Raw genomic sequence first — 19,034 nt, 5'->3', positions numbered from 1 at the left:
AAATGGCACATATTTTTAATAAATAACTTTTTAAATATCTACTAAAATGTGTTAATGTTATACTGACCCTTACATCCATTGTTTCTTTACCTGTTTCTTATTTATAACAGTATTATTCATACTTTTACTTGTATTGTGTTTTTTAACCTATAAATAATGAAACTGTATCCTAACATGTAATATTTTATTGACATTTTTTCAGATTCTGATCGTTACACGCATGTTGTGCTGCTTTTAGTAGTGTTACGGTAATGAGTGAGTCGGTGCGTCTGTAATCTGGTCTTTACGGCTAGTTTGGGCCCATGTGTCCGGAAGCAGCCTCGGCTTCCTCTGCCTGTGTTTTGTGATGATAAAAGCTTCGTAGAAGAAGCGCCGGAGTTGTGGGAACTTCTGTCCCGGCTGCTGTGACCGTGGGGGGCAGGCAAGGAGAGCCGGTGGACCACCGGCGAGCTGAAACATGGGCCTCGTGGCGAGGATACGAAAGGAGTGGTTCATCGTCGGGATCGTGCTGGTCATCTTATCGGCCAAGCTGCAGCCCAGCATCGGAGTGAAAGGAGGTGGGAGGGTCGGAAGTTCATCACTGAAGTTCAATGGTGTTGCTTTAAAATGTGTTCACTCTTTGAATGACTCTAAATGAACAAATATTCCGTTTATTAAGTGGTCAGTTTGGGGCATTTTACTGCCAGGCTGTGAAAGAGTTTGCCATCCTTTTACTTCCCTCTCAGGGCCAAAGGTGTTCTTTCAGGTAAAGACTTAACACCTTAAATCAATCGTTAGGAGTCACAAAATAAATCGCCACAGGCTGATTTACCTGGAAACATTTGATCTTCCATAAATGAACAACTTCTAGACTTTATTTAGCGCTGTTTCCCCGAAATTTGAAGAAAAGTGTGGACTATCAACTTAACATTGCATGCTTCTGTGAATATGACCTGAGCCGAAACAAGGTGCAAATACTGTTGGTTTTATTTATAACGTAGTGATGTAATGAATGGAGGTTTTGTCAGACTTTAACAAAGTGTACATTTCAGGATTTTCTTTCAGTGGGATGTTCCCCTGCATGCTGGCCCCGGGGCAGCAGGCTCTACGTCACAGTGGTTCCTTGTGTTTGTGTGTGTCTCCCTCCGTACCTGAAGTGCCGCTGTAGTGACACGTTGCATTCAGTAGGTAATGTCAACACGTCAACCTAACTCCGTGCTCCGCGCTCATGTGTGCGCGTCCACGAGCACGTTATCGGCATCTTTAATTACTCCCAGTAAACTAAGTGAGGAGAAAGCATAAGCATTGATAACTACAAATCAGCCGCCACCGGAGCTGATAACCCCTCCGCTCATTTTCCCTGTAGATTAGATAAGACGCCACTATCGGTGTGGTGCCTTTAGGCGCTGCTCGTAAACGCCGGCTTCAAATATCAGTGGGTTTTCTTGCTCATATTTGCTGGACTCTTATTTTAACGTGTTACCATTGACTGTATATAAAAGATGGTCAAATCCATTGTGACGTCACGCATTTTGAAGTCTCAACTTCATAACACATTCACAGATTACTACAGTGTTTTTTCAGCCAGTTTGCATGTTGGGTATCCCAACATGGAATGTTGATGCTTTGGAAGTATGACATCAGCACAGGTGTGGTGTGTTTTTGTTTCTTTGATTGTTTGTTTTATTTGCTGCTGTTGTGTTGAAAACAGTTGCACCTTAGTCTTGTTTCAGCTAAAAGACATGCAGCTCTCATCTTTTGTAAACTGCGAGCATGGATGACACAGCTGACTTGGAGGCAGAAGTTGTGGTGCGATCAGTCTTTGTTCAGTTATATATGAAGTTTAAAACAAGGTAGTTATTGAAGAGTCAGTGCGTAATCTGGGATGATCAGTTAACTAGCCTCCAGCTGGTTATCCAGAAATGATATGAAATGCCATAAAAAGATTGATTCTAGCTAAAAGAAGCTGGTAAAAAGAAAATAACAATGAACCCGGGAGTGAACCTTGTGGAACCTCACAGGTCATACTTGCAACGTAAGAGGAAAATCTGCACACCCTAACAGAGAAGGTCCTTACAGATAAATAAGAGGAAAACAAGTCAAGAGCTGAACCAAAGACACCAACCGAAAGCTAAATCCTATTAAGGAAACTATTATGTCAACGTCACAAAGGCAGCACTGAGGTGAAACTGCACCGGATGTGAAAACCCTTTTAATCCATACTGCAGTAAAAACAGGTCTCCACGCAGAGCTACAGAGAGCAGATGGCTGCTTCCTCTCCCTGCTGTATTACACAGACTATGTCACATTTGAAAATTTGATCTGTTTCTGTCTGTCAGGTCCTTTAAAACCGGAGGTCACCGTAGCGTACATCGCCGTCTCGCTCATCTTCTTCAACAGCGGCCTGTCGCTAAAAACGGAGGTGAGCTGCTCCCATCCTGCTTCTGTCCTCAGTTATGGAACATGCAGTGTTGCATTCAGGTGCAGTTTGGAAAAGTCTCCGTCTCTGTGTGCAGGAGCTGACCAGTGCGCTGCTTCACGTGCGGCTCCACCTCTTTGTTCAGTCCTTCACCCTCATCTTCTTTCCACTCGCCGTTTGGCTGCTGCTCAAGGTGCTCTCACTGACCGCCATCGACCAATGGCTGCTCAGAGGGTAGGACTCTGTGTGTGTCTGTTTGTGTGTCTGTCTGTTTGTGTGTGAGAATGTTGTTCTTTATTCTCACAGTACCTGGAGGGCTGGCATAAAGACACATTCACAGATTACTACAGACCCGGCTCCATGTGTTTGTGTATAATGTGAGACTTCCCTCTTCCCAGAGAAACACCAGGAACAGGATATTTTATTTTTTTTCACAGTTTTGTTTTGAGGTCCGTCCAAGTGAAGTCATCAGATTAAAATAAATAAAATTGTATCATCAGTTGTAAATAAAATATAGATTTATAAGATCTGTAAACATTTTTTCTATGTGGAAGCAATTCCAGACTTCAGATGGCTCTAAACTCTTTATTTCAGGCAGTTTTTTTCTGATCTTTATGACATCACAGAGGGGACATATTCCTAATATGGTCATCTCAGTCTCACACAAGCCCCTCCCACCTGCAGACCTGTTTGCGTGACATCGTATTGCATTGTTTTGTTTTGTTTTTCTCATTTGTGAAAAACATTCCTCCATCCTCACAATTTCCTCTGAGGAGGCAGGCAGTGACTCAGATCTGTTTCATCCTCATCCTCCTCTTTCTTCTTCACCCTGTGGTTGTTGTGGTTGCCTAGGTTACAGACGGTGAGCTGCATGCCCCCTCCGGTCTCTTCCGCCGTTATTCTCACCAAGGCTGTCGGAGGCAACGAGGTAACACAAACACAAAGATTAGCAGGTCAGATTAAACCTGCAGTGTCACCAAAGTGATAAACTGAGTGCGTGTTTGTGCAGGCCGCCGCCATCTTCAACTCTGCTTTTGGAAGCTTCTTGGTAAGACAGTTTTTTTTTCTGTTTCACGTTCCTTGGAGGATTGTGACTGTAATGAAGCGATCCTGCAGTAATGAACGAAGAGTCAAAGCTGTAATCCTGATTTCTCTTTTCCTTTTTTCTCCCTGCAGGGAATCGTCGTCACTCCTCTGCTGCTGCTGCTCTTTGTAAGTCCCGCCTGCCACATGACGCCTTATGAGGCTTAGACGTTTGTAAGGACGTCCTGGTCGGGTTATGAACATAAAACAATCATAAACAGATCCATGGCAACCAAACCGAGACATAAAACAAGCAAAATGATCACTTTTAAATTACAGACACGCTACAAGCCAGTCCTGCTCCAAATATGAAGAAAGTGAAAAATGGATAAATTTAAACTTTGTTTTCGATTTGTTTGATGTCCAGATAAGAACATAAATAAGTATGCATGCAAAGTAAATATCTCTAAACACAAAAAGAGCTCGAAAAACCACAAATGAGCTAAAATAATCACACAAAGCAACCATAAAGAGATTTAAAATGACCGTGAGGACATTAAACACAACTGAACAGTCACAAAACAATAAAAATGAAAATCAGAATAAAATTAGAACCAGAAGAGCTTAATAATTACGAACGTACGAATAATTAAATACGTTTTTATTTACCTTACTTTTAAAAGAAAAAAGACACAACGCAACCAAGGGTCATAAAAATGAAAAGTAATCACAAAATAACTAAAATTAAGCAAATTTTTTTTTTTTTTTTTTTTTTTATGATCAATATTTTGTGCATTTCTTGTGATAATATTTGTATTTATTTATTTTTTCCTCTTCCTCCTCCAGCTCGGCTCCTCGTCCTCCGTTCCCTTCTCCTCAATCTTCTCTCAGCTCTTCATGACGGTGGTGGTGCCTCTGATCCTGGGTCAGGTATGAAGCGGCGCACGTCCTGAAGTCTTGGTCTAAAGTCTGAACTCTAAATCGGTTGATTTGCTCGGTTGTGCGCAGGTGTGTCGCGGTTTCCTCAGGGAGTTTCTGGAAAGGCAAAAGCCCCCGTTCGGCGCCATCAGCAGCGCCGTCCTCCTCATGATCATCTACACCACCTTCTGCGAAACCTTCAGTAACCCCAGCATCGAGCTGGACCCCACCAGCCTGCTGCTGGTCGGCCTTATCAGTCAGTACACCTTCTGCGTGTCATCAATGGCAGATTAATGGAAATCAAATGTAAATTGTAAATTTGAACTAAACTATCAGAGGAAGTGTTAAAATAATGGTGCTAGCGCTGAAACGCTGAGTAAAGTTGAACTTTTTAAGCATCCCTGAATACATTTCTCCTCGGTTACTCTGAGAACTACCAAAAGTTCAAGTGGACTTCATGTTATATTCACTGTAAACTGAAACCAGTGGCTGAGAATATGAGCTCATCTGGAAAGTGTTACCGAGGTCAGAGCTGTTATCCCACAGACTTCTATAACACTGGAAGCCTGTTTGCAACCACAGTATCGTCCTGTCCTTAAACTGCCGACTACCGAATTTATGACTGAAGTCCTGAATCTTCCTTTTCTTTATGGCCCGTAGCCATGAGCTCATAAAGTTGTCAAGGAAACTGCTAAGCACATAGATCAAGGCAGATAAGGGCTGTTTTCCCACCAACGTGCGTTGAGCTGACCCAGCTGATCTCAATAGATTGTTCAAGAGTTGTTTGCTATGTTGAACACGATTTAACCCCTGGTTGCTAGAGAAGCGTACACTTCCTGATTGGTTGGCACTGGTTTCTGGACGTTTCTGGCTCTCGTTAAAATCAGTGGCAGAGTATGTGCTGCACCAAAAAAAACAAAGATTGTGTTGGTTAAGCTAGCAGTTTGCCAGTTTTTGCTGAATCAGCGATCTTCCCCTGCTGGTCATTAAAAATAATGCAGGTTGAAGACACTTCTACACTGGCTTCACTTTTCACACCCAAAAACTACCTCTATCTGTTCAGATGACATTTTTTCAAATGCTCCAGCATACCGGCCACCACCCAATGAAATCCTTCACTTCCATTAGCCATTAGCCATTAGGCATCCCATGGTGTAATTAAGCCACATGAGATGTATAACCCCTACAGAGAGTTCTGGGTGTGTACCCTGACGTCCACTTTCTGAAGTGAGGCATCCAGAAGAGATCCTGATCAGATCCTTAAACAGCTGACCACAGGACTTATGACTGAAGTCCTGACTAATCTTCCTTTTCTTTATGGCCCGCAGCCATGAGGCCGTAAAGTTGTTCTTTTATGTTTCCCATAAAGGAAACTGTCTGCTAAGACCGTTTTCCCATAAACATAGGTTAAGCTGACCCAACTGATCTCAAGAGATTGTTCAAGAGTTGTTTGCCATGTTGGACATGATTTAACCTCTGGTTGCTAGGGAAACGTGCACTTCCTGATTGGTTGTAATTGGTTTCTTGAAGTTTCTGGCTCTCAGTAAAATCAGTGGCAAAAAAGAAAACAAAAGACTCCTAATGATTGTGTTGATTAATTTAGCAGTTTGCCAGGTTTGCCAGTGTTTCCTTCTACTAGTCAGTAAAAATAATGCAGATTTCAGGAAGCCCACCTTCCAGACCTGGAAGGCACGTCCAGTGGTTTTATCTCTGTGTTGTTTATTGAGGTTAGCGATAAGCAGGTTCAGTTTCTAAAATGATGTTAGCTCATGTTGCTCGACCCCGGGGCCAGGACTGAGTATAATCATCAGAACCTGATTTCTTTGAATGTTTAAGTAATTACAGCCACTGCAAGCATCTGGTAAAGGATTTAAAAAAGCCTTGAGATTCCCTTTATTTACAATCCGACTAAGTGTGATCTACAAATAAAAATATCAGAAAAGAATAAACAGAACAGTAGTCAATGTTTCCCAGTTGACTGCTCTAGTTTGTATCAGCCACTAGAGGGCGCCAAATGACCATAAAATCTCTACAGCTCTCGTCCAAATCAACATTAACTGGATTTAATCCTAAATTTTACCTTGGTAACTAGCCAAGCTAACTTAAAAGGAAAGAAAACAGTAATCGCTGAATATAGGAACACAATACATTGAGATAAAATAAACAGTGTTTTGACTGAACACATAGAAACATAGCATAGAAGCATAGAAACAGTGTATATATAGACTATTAACGTGTACAACTATTCCCTCACAAACAGTGTGGTGTTTTATTTTACCCCTCAGGCTAGCTGGTCTAAAAATGAAAACTTTCAGAGACAATGTGTAGAACTAATACATCTCAGTATCCATACATTTTTATTAATTTAGAATAAAAATCCATGATAAATCATAAATGAACAAACTCACACAACGTCTTTTACAGATGCTTAGTACAAACTACAACCGCTGCAAAACAGCTGCAGTGTAGAAGAACAGATACTGGTGAATCAATCCAAAAAAGGGCTAATCGAAGAACTCAACACTAAACTAATCAAATCAACCGTTACTGAAGGAGTTACTGAAGATTTCCACCACAGAGGTCACTCCACAGACTGTTAGTAATGAATGGACTGTTTTTTATTGTTCTTATTATTATAAGATCTAAAACAATATTTTAAAAAGAAAAACTGCTAAAAGTCCATCTAAATGTTGATTTTAGCTTAATATGAAATGAGAAGTTAAATTTGCCTCTTTTTTTTTCTTGCTCTGCAGTTTTCTCCATCCAGATCAGCTTCATGCTGCTCACATTTGCCTTTTCCACCAGGTAAGCTTCCTCCTTCTCAACCTGTCCTTTTCTTTTAATATTCATTATATTGATTATTTTTACATAGCTCTGCCCAGAAATGTGATGAAATGTTTTTCTAAATATATATTTTTTTTAATTACATTTTTTAGTAGCATTAAGTGGCTTTCAGCATTTATTTCTTGTAGTTTTTGTCATCAAGTTACTTGCAGAAGAATCAGTATTAAACCCTTAATGTGAAAATTAAAAACAGAAAAACGACAACTTTGATCAAATCTTAAATTTTAAGATTTCATTTCTTTTTTTTCACAGTTTGGTATTCACACATTTTATTTTTATACATTTCATTTATTCATCATATTCTTATCATTCCATGTATTGGCTCCCTAAAACAATAAGAACTGCTCCAACATTTTGCTCTGGGTGTAAAGGTCACCACCTGCAAACCGTCTGGAGGGTGACAGATGACACGTTTTAACTTCCTGTTTGTCTCTGCAGGCCAGGCTCCAGGTTCAGCCCCGCGGACACCGTCGCCATCATGTTCTGCTCCACACACAAGTCTCTAACCCTGGGTGGGTGCACATCCAGATTAGACGCTCAGATTTTGTGTTAGAGAGAAACTTCACATCAAAGTTGTGTTTGAAGAGAGCTCCTGCATGCGCGCAAAAACTTGTATAAAGTGTCGGGTGTCTCCTGAGAGCTCTGTGGAGTTTTAAGTTAGAAAGTAAAGAGAGGAGAAATCTGGAGGAGTTAGAAAGAGCTTCTGAGGCCTGTGAAGCTCTGAGCTCGGTCGTGAGCTCTGCTGCAGGTCGGAGCTGGCATGAAGTGAACAAAGTCATCTCGTCTACGCTGCATCTCATTCTGAAGTCTAATTTTAAATGCTGGGTTAGCTTTAAGTCCATGAGGTCTTCCTTATTTATTTAATCACAGGTATCCCCATGTTGAAGATCGTGTTTGAGGGCTATGAGCACCTGTCTCTGATCTCAGTCCCTCTCCTGATCTACCATCCGGCTCAGATCCTGCTCGGCTCCGTCCTCGTGCCGACCATCCGCAGCTGGATGACCAGCCGGCAGAAGGTACACACACACACACACACACACACACACACACACGTGCACTTTGAGGACGATGTTAAATCAAACTCTCCTGCTCCTCGGCGTGGCGGCTCCATGCCAACACTAACCTCTACACCTTGTCCCCCTACAGTCTAGTCTGTTGTTGCGATAAGGCTGCATGCCAACACTTCTGTCTGACCCGAGTGAGTAAGAACGGACGGAAGAGCAAATTCAGTTATTTTTGTATATAATTTCAAAAAAATCTCTACTGTGGCTTCCCTGGGTTTTCTTTTTATTTACAATATGGAAGCCCAAAGTGTTCAATATTAAATACATGAAAGAAAAATGAATTATAATAATAATATTCAAGTGTGACTGAACCATGAATGTGGTATGTTGTTTTCTTAGTAATACTCTGATTTATGAAAGCCCTTTACTGACACACTGACAAACAATTTTCCTTTCATACATTTTGTACAATTTTAACTTTTTCAGCTTGAAATTTTGTCTTTTTACTTTGTTTATTGTTCGTTTGGGCATTTAAAAAAAGTCAGCTGTGTAAGTCCCATTAAATTTAACAATATACTGCATCTAAATAATTATGTAGTCTCTGTTGAATATGAGTCACTACAGAACAAACGAGGAAAAAAAAGATCACGATCTGTGTCATTAAAAATCAAATTCAAATAAAAATTATGTTTTTAAACATCCATCCATCTTCATCTGCTTTATCCGGGGCCGGGTCGCGGGGGCAGCAGCCTAAGCAAAGAGGCCCAGACCTCCCTCTCCCCAGCCACCTCCTCCAGCTTATCTGGGGGAATACCAAGGCGTTCCCAGGCCAGCCGAGAGATATAATCTCTCCAGCGTGTCCTGGGTCTGCCCCGGGGCCTCCTCCCGGTGGGACATGCCTGGAACACCTCACCCAGGAGGCGCCCGGGGGGCATCCTTGTCAGATGCCCGAACCACCTCAGCTGGCTCCTTTCGATGTGGAGCAGCAGCTGCTCTACTCTGAGCCCCTCCCGGATGGCCGAACTTCTCACCCTATCTCTAAGGGAGAGGCCAGCCACCCTTCGGAGGAAGCTCATTTCTGCCGCTTGTATCCGCGATCTCGTTCTTTCGGTCACTACTCACAGCTCGTGGCCATAGGTGAGGGTAGGGACGTAGATCGACCGGTAAATTGAGAGCTTCGCTTTTACACTCAGCTCCCTCTTCACCACGACGGACCGGTGCAACGTCCGCATTACTGCAGCTGCAGCCCCAATCCGTCTGTCGATCTCCGGCTCCCTTTTCCCATCACTCGCGAACAAGACCCCGAGATACTTGAACTCCTCCACTTGGGGCAGGAACTCATCCCCGACCCGGTTTTTAAACATGTTTTATTCAATTCATTAGAAACAAAAAGAAAATAAAGCATCAAAGTGTCATTAGATCAAAAAAATGTGGGCTTTTTTGTTTATTTTTAGTTGTTTTCATTGTTTTTACAGTTTTGAATTCTATTCATTTAATTTATTTAATAATTAAATGTTTGGGTTTTTTAGTTTTTACAAAATTTTATATGCATAGCTTGCATTTTGTTTGTCATCATGCTACTTCCATAAGAATGAGCTCTATTAAACGCCATTATATTCACATTATCCCATGTTATGTTGTCTGTTTTATCCACATATTTAGTTATTTAATATTGAACACTTTGGTGTGCCACTATCAGATGAATAATTCTTTTGCACATTCTCTTTAATTCTGCGCTCTGGGTGCAACAGCGCCCTCTGGTGTCAAACGGATGTTGTGTTGTTGGTGGGACATGGACCTTTTTGCTTCACTTCACAATGTTTATGAAGCTGGGTTTCTCTCAAAGTTAATGACGCACGGTTCAACGTTGTGTTTGTACAAGCTTCAGCTGCCTGTTATAAGTGTGCTGCTAGGGTGGGGAAAATGAGTAATTGGCTTCATGTTGTCGGTCATTAAATAATTCCAGAGTTTTCTTTGTCCTGTTAAATGACTCGTCTTTTGTCTAATGTTTTTTCTTCTCAATCTTTTCTTTCTCATGGCTCTTGTCTCTGTTCAGGCGGTGAAGCTGTCAGCGCTGCAGCCCATCTGACATGAAATGTTGGCTTTTGTGAAGTTACTGGTGTCTCATACAAAAGGGAACTATGGTGGAGGATTGCAGTGGTCACACGTGCCTTATTGCTACCAATCAACGAAGACCTCAGCCTAGCGGAAAGAACGAGAGGAACCGCGTGCCTCAGTTCTTTTCTTTCTATGATGAGGAAGGACTCCTCTTTCCAGCACATATATTGTTTTATATTAAACTAAGTGCGAGTTCTATTTTTATATGGATTTTGGAGCCAGAAGGATGAAGTTATTTGGACCAGTCTTTTCTCTTTTCTGCTGTTTTCAACATTTTTCTACCTTCCCACTAGCGGTCGCTGCCTGCGTCAGTGTTTGTTACATGGACGATCTGGATTATCTGATACTTAATATACTGTATTGTAACAGCCAATTGGATTTTTGACACTTTCTAAAATGCCGTCTGTCTTACAAGTAGTTTTTTTGGTGGCGTTTAGTTGAGTGGAGGATGTTGGTACATTAATACTGGAGTAGTGAGTCCAAGTTTACAGGTCAAATTTTTTTGTTAATGACTTGGTTCACTTGTTTCTATATGGCTGTCTCGGTTTAATTCCTGGCCTGCTTCATTCTAACCAAATCTGTCACCCATAAGGGCATTTATGTCTCGGACCAATAAGGAGAGCTTTGGGCTCTCAGTAAGGATCCTGTTAAATAGTAACAAAGCACAAAAAAAGCAGGAATGGGTAAAGCTGATATTATTGTTTGGTATGAGATACCTGCCAGTCTGTTGTTATTGGCATTTAATATTGCAAAATTAAAAAAGTAAAGAGATGGGGGGACAATTTTCTTACAATGTCTTGACATTGCAGATTTTTTCCTGGGGGGCACTCTGCAACGTTCCTGTTGACATGCGCTCAGAATTCCACAAACAATCGGAGCAGGCAGGACGTGAACAAGTAAATAAATCACCAGATATAAGAAATGTTAAAGAAAGTGAAAGCAGAATATCAGAGTTTTAAACCACCAAATATCAGAATCAGAAATCCTGCATCACTCAAGCTCTAGAATAAAGATCTAAATAAACCTCTGAACATAGCTGTAGAATATGGTATTACCTAAGGAAATAATATAGCTGATTATGTCTGTATATCACACCAACCAAAGTCTACAGTAAACACGTAAATGTTTTTTGGGAGGAAAAATCTAGAACTCTAGAGTCTTAGAGTCCAGGTCTAGAGTCCCTCCACACTCTAGGCTGCTGGGCTCCAGAGCTGCAACTTTAAAATACAATAATAGATTTCAGACCTCTAGAATCTAGATTTGCATAACAAAATTTTGTGACATGAGGTCTGGAGCTGCTTCACCTTATTCAGAGGTATGACAGCGAATGAGTTATCTCATTAGAACAGCAGCACATGATATTCACTAAAACGTTGTTCTAGTCCATCTCGTTCTGTGGACCAAACTGAAATGCACACCAGTGAGGAGAAAGGGTGGGAATTTGCTCAGGGGAACTTTGGTAGTATTTTTCTATTTTGTTCTTTGCTCTAACGACTTAGCCTTACATCCTTCTGGTAAATTATGACAACTCTGACTTCCATTTTTCTTTAAGGGCTTTCACGCTACGTAATAGCACAACTCCATCAAGCCTCAGAGGACACACTGGAGGGCCTTACAGTAGCTCTGTGCTCAGCTAACTCTGTATCTGTTGTAGCTTAAAGTAGTGCTAGCATGTTAAAATTACCGTCACTATCCTTTCTAACACTGAATTACAGATAGCAGCATCATGAGGTTTACTCTGCTATGTTGGTACGTCACTACAGATGCCCGTTGGTTTTCACCACCATGCTGCTCAACCAGTCAAATCCAGAAGTGAGCAGATTGTATTCAGCTTCAGTCCCACATTACAGTATTTTTTTTAGTCTGTAGTCGTCATGTGTACCTAACCTTACACTGGAAAAAGAAGAAACCACACATTGTCCATCCTTTGAACTTATTTCTATATCCAGGAGACTCCTGTTACTTCTGGCTCACATTATCACCAAGGATGCAAACATCGCCTGTGCAGTCGCAATAACAACATTAATGGGACATATCCTACAATGAATTACAGCATGGTGTTTCTGTCTTATATTATTAAAGTGAATTGAAGTGATGGACCAAAAACCTGCAATACCTATTTTTAAACCACTTGAGAACAGTACAAGCAACTTGTAAAGTTGTTTTCACAAAAGTGACACAATCCAAGTCAGTGTCATTAAAATTTCTAAGCAAAGTGTTGCTTGATTTAACAGCAGACACCAATATTCAGTTGGAGTGGAGCTCATGTCCGCCATGTGACGCCAAGTTCTTTTAGCTCTTGCTTTGGTCTTCTCCACCTATGAAACCTTAATTACACAAATAAAAACAAAAAAAAACAGCTTGCAAAGTTGACATTTCAAAGTATTAGCTCAGATGTTTGAAAGTTGAAGTTAGAAAGTCAAAACTTTGAACTGTGGATGGCTTTTTTTTTCTTTTTCCAGTAGCAGAAATTAGCTTTTGTATCCACCTAAGACTGTAAAGCCTCCAGTCTCCTTTCACATGATTGTTGCCCTTTCAAAAAGATGTTAACATAGTGTTGAAAATACTGTATGAACATTTTGGCGTCTCTGACGGAGAATGTCACCACATTCACTTCAATTCTGAAGCCTTTACAGCACAAATGTCATTTCTTATGTCGTCCAGCTTACAGTTAGTCTCTGTTCAGTCTATTTGCAGTGTGGTTGTTTTGTCATTGTAATTTATTGTGGGGAGAAAACAATGAGTGGGATATGTATGTGTCTGATTTTTGTTTGTTTTATTAAAGAAGTTTTGGGAATTAAACACAAAAAGGCTTTCTCTTTGTAACACAGTACCACATTTTGAGCAGAGAGTATTTCTACACACCCTACTAGCTGTTAGAAGTACCTGGAATGTGTTTCTCTTACTTCTTTAACAAAGTCTTAACAGCCCTAATGAGTGCTTCGTCCTCTGAGGCCAGAAGCACTTTAGAATAAATCCTTGTATTTGTTCTCTGACCAAATACTCTAGAACTCTAGAATTAATGAGCTGTATTGGCAGCTCATTAATTTCACTGACCCATCTTTTTCTGGACAGATGGCTCTTCTGTCACATCATTTGGAAGGAGCAGTCGTAAAATAAACCAATAAAAGCACTGCCAGCAGACCGCAGTCGCTTTGTGCTGTTTTTAACCTTCAATCAAACCTAATTTAAAAACCAGCATTTTGCCTCAAACTCCAGGAGCTGAATAAAGAAATGAAAAGTGTATGATACTGAAAATATACTTTTTATTTTTGAGTGCAATCACATGACTTAACAATTTAATATGGATGTTAGTGATCAGCAGTGTAGTCTCTTTCTCCACAGATGCAAAAACCTCTGCTTGTTAAAATCAGCCTATAAAACCTAATCAGAGCTGGACTTACAGCCCTCCTGTCATTGTCTATACACTGTGGTATATTTAGACATGCATGCAGAAAACATACCTATTCTTCTCTGTTAACGTACTCAGATTGTAGCTTTATTCTTCTACTTATGTTGGAGACAGAAAGATTTAGCCAGGAATATTTTCTTCTGCTCTTGCTGATTCTTCTTAGAAAGTGCACCAGTGTGTGCTTTTGTCTATGGAGTCTATTAATGTGCTCTGCTGGCTTAAATAATCTGTGGATGATTGTGAACATTTACAGCGAATTTCGTGACAGCCTGCCAAGCCCCATTTTGTCAGGGACCGCGGCTCAACGGGACCTGAAAGGTCCTCTGGAGACGCTGCTTGTTTAAAACTAATGAAGGTGTTTGTAGACTTAAATTACACCTTTCTTGGCTGCTACTTCAAAGCACATTGTGCGCTGTCTGTCCTGCATGCTGCACAACAACATTGAATATTTAGTATTTACTGCTGTTTACACTTAGCTAGATTAATGCGATGGTGATGTGTTTAGTATGTTGCTTTGGTTTTTTTTTTTTTCGCTTGTTTTCTATTCTTTCTCTCTCAACAGGTGATCCAGGAGATTTTTTTTCTCCCCCCCTTTCTCACTGTCCCTCTCCCCTTCTGTTTTTCTTTTCCTTCCTCTTTCTTTCTCCCTTTCCTATCCCTCACTCATGTCTGTCCCGTCTGTAACATCTGAAAATAAAATATAATAAACAATAAAAACAAAGGTCAATCAAATGGACCAATACGGCAATGCCACGATGATCCATTTGGCAAAGTAAATCCATTGGGTATCCTTGTTGGTCTTCAGACAACAATTCTGACGGCTAAAGAACCAAATGGGACAGGCAAAAAAAAAAAAAAAACTAATGAAGAAGCAGAAAAAGGTGTCAGAATATCTCTTTCAGCAACAGACTGACTGACCACAGTTTTATCCTTTCGTAGTCACCCCTGTGGAGCCTGCACTGCAGTAGACGACAGTGTTTGCATTCATCTGCATTGCTGTGCTGTCACAAGTGAAAGTTCTGCTGGTTTTTGAGCTAATGAATTTCAAACAATAGTTACTGAAAGTCTGGAAGGAGGAAGAAAATTTCAGAACGGACTGGCTCGCATCCGATGTGGACAGGGATCAGCTGGAGGCACGATCGAAGATTGCAGCGGTCCCAGATCCAGCTGGAATATGTCCCCCTGTTGCTTGTCTGTGTTTTATTGTGTTATGGTGTGATGATATCTGTGCGTTCTTTTTCTCCTTAATGACCCTTTTGTGTTACACATTTCACTGTTTTTCCTTTTACTACCTAGCCTGATCTGTCTCCCCAATGTGACGTTTGTTGTAGGGAAAAAAATCAATCCGAACATTCGAGGAGTTAATCAAGATTATTTTCTTGTCCTTGAAAGGTTTTGGTATCTAGCATCTTTGTTGGCAGCCGGCATTTCTCTCTCCAGGTGGTGACAGTACATCATACTCTGCCAGAAGTACTAAGCTGTTCTCTCTGATTTTTCGGACTCTAACCAAATCTCCACACTCCTGGACGTGGATCAGTCCTATCTCTCCTCTCCCATACTCTCTCTCCCGATCGTTCAGGGTCACCGCTGTCCGTTTTCCACAAGCCTGGCGATACAAGTACCTTATTCCAACCACCAGTACCATACCCAAACCAGCTGAGCTGCCCAGCAGCATGCCCAGCTCCCAGGCACTGTGTCTGCGTATGTCTGGATATTTCCCTTCCTTGTCTGGAGTTGCAGGAGGACTGGAGGGATGTTTAGCATCACTATTTGGAAGCTTTGGTTTCAACTCGTGGCCAAGATTTTCCTCGATGTTAGGGTGGGGTTTGGGGTTTGGATGAATGTCTGTTCTTGGTGTTGGTGGGTGTATACTTGGATCAGGATCAGATGATGCAGTGTGACCTTCAGTATGTTTCTGGGAAGGTGAGGGCATGGAGAGGTTGTGCAGAGAGCGACGGGGAGCTGGAGAGGGTCCTGAGTGAAGGGAGGTAGCCTGGGCAGCAGGCGGGGAGGTTACAGATGGGATATAAAAAGATGTACCTTGATAGGAGGAAGAAGTTGCTGAGGTCGAGCTAGATGAAGTGGTAGAAGAAACAAAAGAAATGGAAGAATTTGTTGAATTTGTGATGCACTGGGAAGAGGTAAAGGTAGGCAAGGGAGCTGGAGTAAACAAGAGATCTGATGATGGATGGTTAGAAGTGTATAAATAGGGTATAGTAGACGAGGCAAAGGAGGATGGCTGTGGGGAAGTGGGGGTAGGTTGAGAAGATGACAAATAAGGGGGGTTGGAGATTGGAGAAGGGGAGGGGAGAGCAAAACGAGCTGAGAATGTTGTCAGTTGGTTTCTCGTAAAGGAAGAAGGGATGACAAATGTAGACCTAATGGATGCACGCATAGTTACAAGGGGTAAACCTCCAGAAGAATGAGGAGAATTGGTAGACCTATCGTTAACTGTTGCAGTAGGGAGCAAAGTATTGGAGAAGGAGAAAGATGAAGCGGAAAGGGAAGGAGTGGCTGAGGGCAGAGCAAAGACTGGGCGCGTAGTTCTGATCTTTGCGTCAGACCTAAGATCCACTTGACTCTTTTCCAGTATGGGAGTTTGGTCAGTCCTCAGTGTAAAGAGCAGTGGGTTAAAGAGAGACTCTGAGGATGGAGTTTGTTTCTGTTTCTGTGGTCGAGGAGAGTTGTTTGAGACGTCAGGTGATATCTCAGACTGGGAGTAATCTGTCCAAGGAATGCTAGTTTTACCCTGACTTTTAGTTGTAGTAGTTTCTGGCATGTCTTGGAGAAATGTTCTGATATACTCACTGTGAGGAGAGCTACTCAGGACAGTAGCTGTAGTCTGAAGCTTAGAGAAAGGTGTACTGGTTTGCTTTGGGCTACTTTTGGGTTCTAAAGGGCTGTTTTCAGAGTGGGTAAGGGACAATATTGTGAGAAAGGACTTAATGATGGGAGATCTGGATGGTGGAATGGAGTGTGGAGAGGAGGTTTGAGAGCGAGAAAGGAATTTGGATGGAGATGCTGGGAGAAATGGATAAATATTACTCCTACCAGTTTGGGACCGTAGAAGAAGTATGGATGGAAGTATGGAAGTTTCGAAATGACTAATAGGCTTGGGTGAAGAAGTTTGGGAGTGAGGATTTTGAGACCCGATACCTATTTCTGATTTAACTGCATTGGTTTGGGACTCAGTTACACTAGTTCTGTGAGGCTGGACTGAACCACTCTGGGTCTTGAACTTTGCTGAACCTTCTTCTTCCTGGATTGCTGCTTTTGGATTCTGGGTTGTGGGTTTTGGGAGCTTTATCTTATGAAAACTGTGATTAGTTGAGTGATTTCTGGTGACATCTTCTATTTCAGGTTTGTTAGGTGCTTTTGGATCTGGTAAATGTAATTTTGGAAGTTCCTCTTCCTTCAGCGGGATGACAGGAACAAGGAGGGGAAGAGGACTACTTGAGGCTTGCACTGTGTTGTTTAATGAAGAAATGGTGGTAGTTTTCATCCCTGTAGCCTCAGCAGAGAAGAAAGATGCTGTCAAAGGACTTGAGCTCTTGGGGTCCTTTGGTTGAGGAACGGGGTCAATTTGTGCCTCTTCAGTCACACCTGAATATGATCTTAAAGGTGTTTGAGAACCAGTTTGATGATTTTCTAAGGTCATATTCTTCTTTTTACTGACTTCAAACAATGCCAGAGTCACAGACCTGCTCCTGTCCAAGGCTGGATGAGTTGTTTCTGTTGTTGTTTTCATAGATTTGTAGTTGTAAGGTCCACTTCTTGCTCTTGTAATAAGTTGTAGACTAGTACCTGGTCTATTTGTCGCATTTGTTTCTTTCTTTGATGCTTTAAAGGCTCTGAGAGCTGCAAGACAACAAGGTGAGAGAAGAGAGTGAATAGAGAGGCGACAATTGTTCTATTTCAAAGCACCTAGCTTGCATTTTGTCCCAAATTTACCATCACATAATAACTAAATCAGCTTACTTGGCAGGGCTGTAACTTTGTCTTGCAGTAGTGCGGAAATTGCACTCACTCCATTCACTCCAGTAGTGTTACTCCCATTCCAAAGCCTACGACCCGCGTCACGCACCAGTCCAGACTCAATACCTGCCCAGTAAACAAAGTAGGACTGTACCACCGTGATGCTGGAAAACAGAGGATACTCAGGTTTGTGTTTTCTTGTACAAAACTTGAAATTCTGTGAAAACGAATCTGTTATTATTTGTAGGCTTACTAGAACCGTATGTCTCCCACTGGTGAATCAGGAGCCCTCCATACAAACGAGAGGTTTCTCTTCAGCTGTTTGTCCGAGTGTGTGACAGTGTCACCCTCCGAGAGGCAGCACAGAGTGTGGGTGCCAGGAGGTGTGAGGATCCAGGAGCCGCCCACCAGCAACGGGCCCTGTCTCCTGGACTTCCTGACACCACTTCCAGCTCTGGTTTTGGGCCATGGCGTGACCCCATAGCTTCCTCCAAATTTGCTGAAGGTACCCTCTGCACGGCGTGCCTGGAGCAGGAAACCCATGAAGTCCCGAGAGCTCCGCACCATTACTGAACAGTCAAAAAAACAAAAGGTAGCCAACATAAACAGATCATGAAGGTGTTTTAATGTCATTCAGCTCACATACCACATTAAAATAACTACATTTGAGTAACTATCACAGCAGGTTTGTTGGTTTTTAGTTGGTTTGTTAAGCGTCGCACATTACGCTGATAGTACCTGTTATAAACTGTCCAGGGAGGTAGGAAGAGGCAGACGTGCGTATGGTGACCTGTCTGTGCTGCGAGTCCTGAGAGTGAGCACGGATGTGGCCGGGAATCATTTCCTGACAAGAGGCGTGGCTTGCACCACCGGAGAACGATGTGGTGGGCGGGGCCAGTACGAATAAGACCGCACACACACCCAAACAGTGTAGGGTGGACAGCATCGCTAAAGGTAAATACAAAGTTTATGTAGCTCAACCAATTCACTTGATGGACTGAGAGATGATGCAAACAAGATTTTGCTTATCAGAAACTGAGACTGGATACTGCAAAATAAAGTTGGGAAAATGCAACATAAAACCACCATACAGAGCTCAAATGCAGTGCAAATATCACAAAAGACAATAAAGAGATAAAGTAAAACGACAAGTATAATGCGTATGAACCAATCAACCTATTATTACACATGAACATGCATGATGAGCTATAAAATTACTGAACATGGCAAAAGAGAAGCAAATAAACCAAATTAGACACAAAAGAGGCAAACAAAGAAAAAACTGCAGAGATCAAAGGTATTGAAACACTTCAGAAACACACAACATGACATGACTTCACAT

The 19,034-nt window shown here is 41.8% G+C and overlaps 2 protein-coding genes across 3 annotated transcripts; one reads left to right on the top strand and one right to left on the bottom strand.

Moving 5' to 3' along the window:
- The first annotated feature begins 298 nt into the window (after nucleotides 1-298).
- Nucleotides 299-13,109, top strand: slc10a7 (solute carrier family 10 member 7). 2 transcript variants are annotated; one of them, XM_076882411.1, is made up of 13 exons: nucleotides 299-557; nucleotides 2,319-2,401; nucleotides 2,496-2,632; nucleotides 3,251-3,326; nucleotides 3,408-3,446; nucleotides 3,575-3,610; nucleotides 4,268-4,351; nucleotides 4,430-4,595; nucleotides 7,093-7,144; nucleotides 7,622-7,695; nucleotides 8,054-8,199; nucleotides 8,330-8,381; nucleotides 10,244-13,109. In XM_076882411.1, the coding sequence occupies exons 1-12, from the start codon at nucleotides 458-460 to the stop codon at nucleotides 8,348-8,350; spliced, it is 1,014 nt and encodes a 337-aa protein (XP_076738526.1). In that variant the 5' UTR covers nucleotides 299-457; the 3' UTR covers nucleotides 8,351-8,381; nucleotides 10,244-13,109. The 2 variants fall into 2 exon arrangements, with proteins under 2 accessions (XP_076738526.1, XP_004575914.2); XM_004575857.6 differs by lacking the exon at nucleotides 8,330-8,381.
- Nucleotides 13,110-15,043: 1,934 nt separating this feature from the next.
- Nucleotides 15,044-18,638, bottom strand: reeld1 (reeler domain containing 1). The gene is made up of 5 exons (XM_076882156.1): nucleotides 18,431-18,638; nucleotides 18,218-18,261; nucleotides 17,946-18,124; nucleotides 17,745-17,856; nucleotides 15,044-15,956 (listed from the first exon to the last, which is right to left on the bottom strand). Exons 1-5 carry the CDS (start codon nucleotides 18,636-18,638, stop codon nucleotides 15,120-15,122), a joined length of 1,380 nt encoding a protein of 459 aa, XP_076738271.1. The 3' UTR covers nucleotides 15,044-15,119.
- Between the last annotated feature and the right edge of the window lie 396 nt (nucleotides 18,639-19,034).

The sequence above is a fragment of the Maylandia zebra genome, linkage group LG3, assembly GCF_041146795.1.
Source record: "Maylandia zebra isolate NMK-2024a linkage group LG3, Mzebra_GT3a, whole genome shotgun sequence".
In the NCBI taxonomy this organism is placed as follows: domain Eukaryota; kingdom Metazoa; phylum Chordata; class Actinopteri; order Cichliformes; family Cichlidae; genus Maylandia; species Maylandia zebra.
This window is presented reverse-complemented; position numbering and strand designations above follow the sequence as displayed.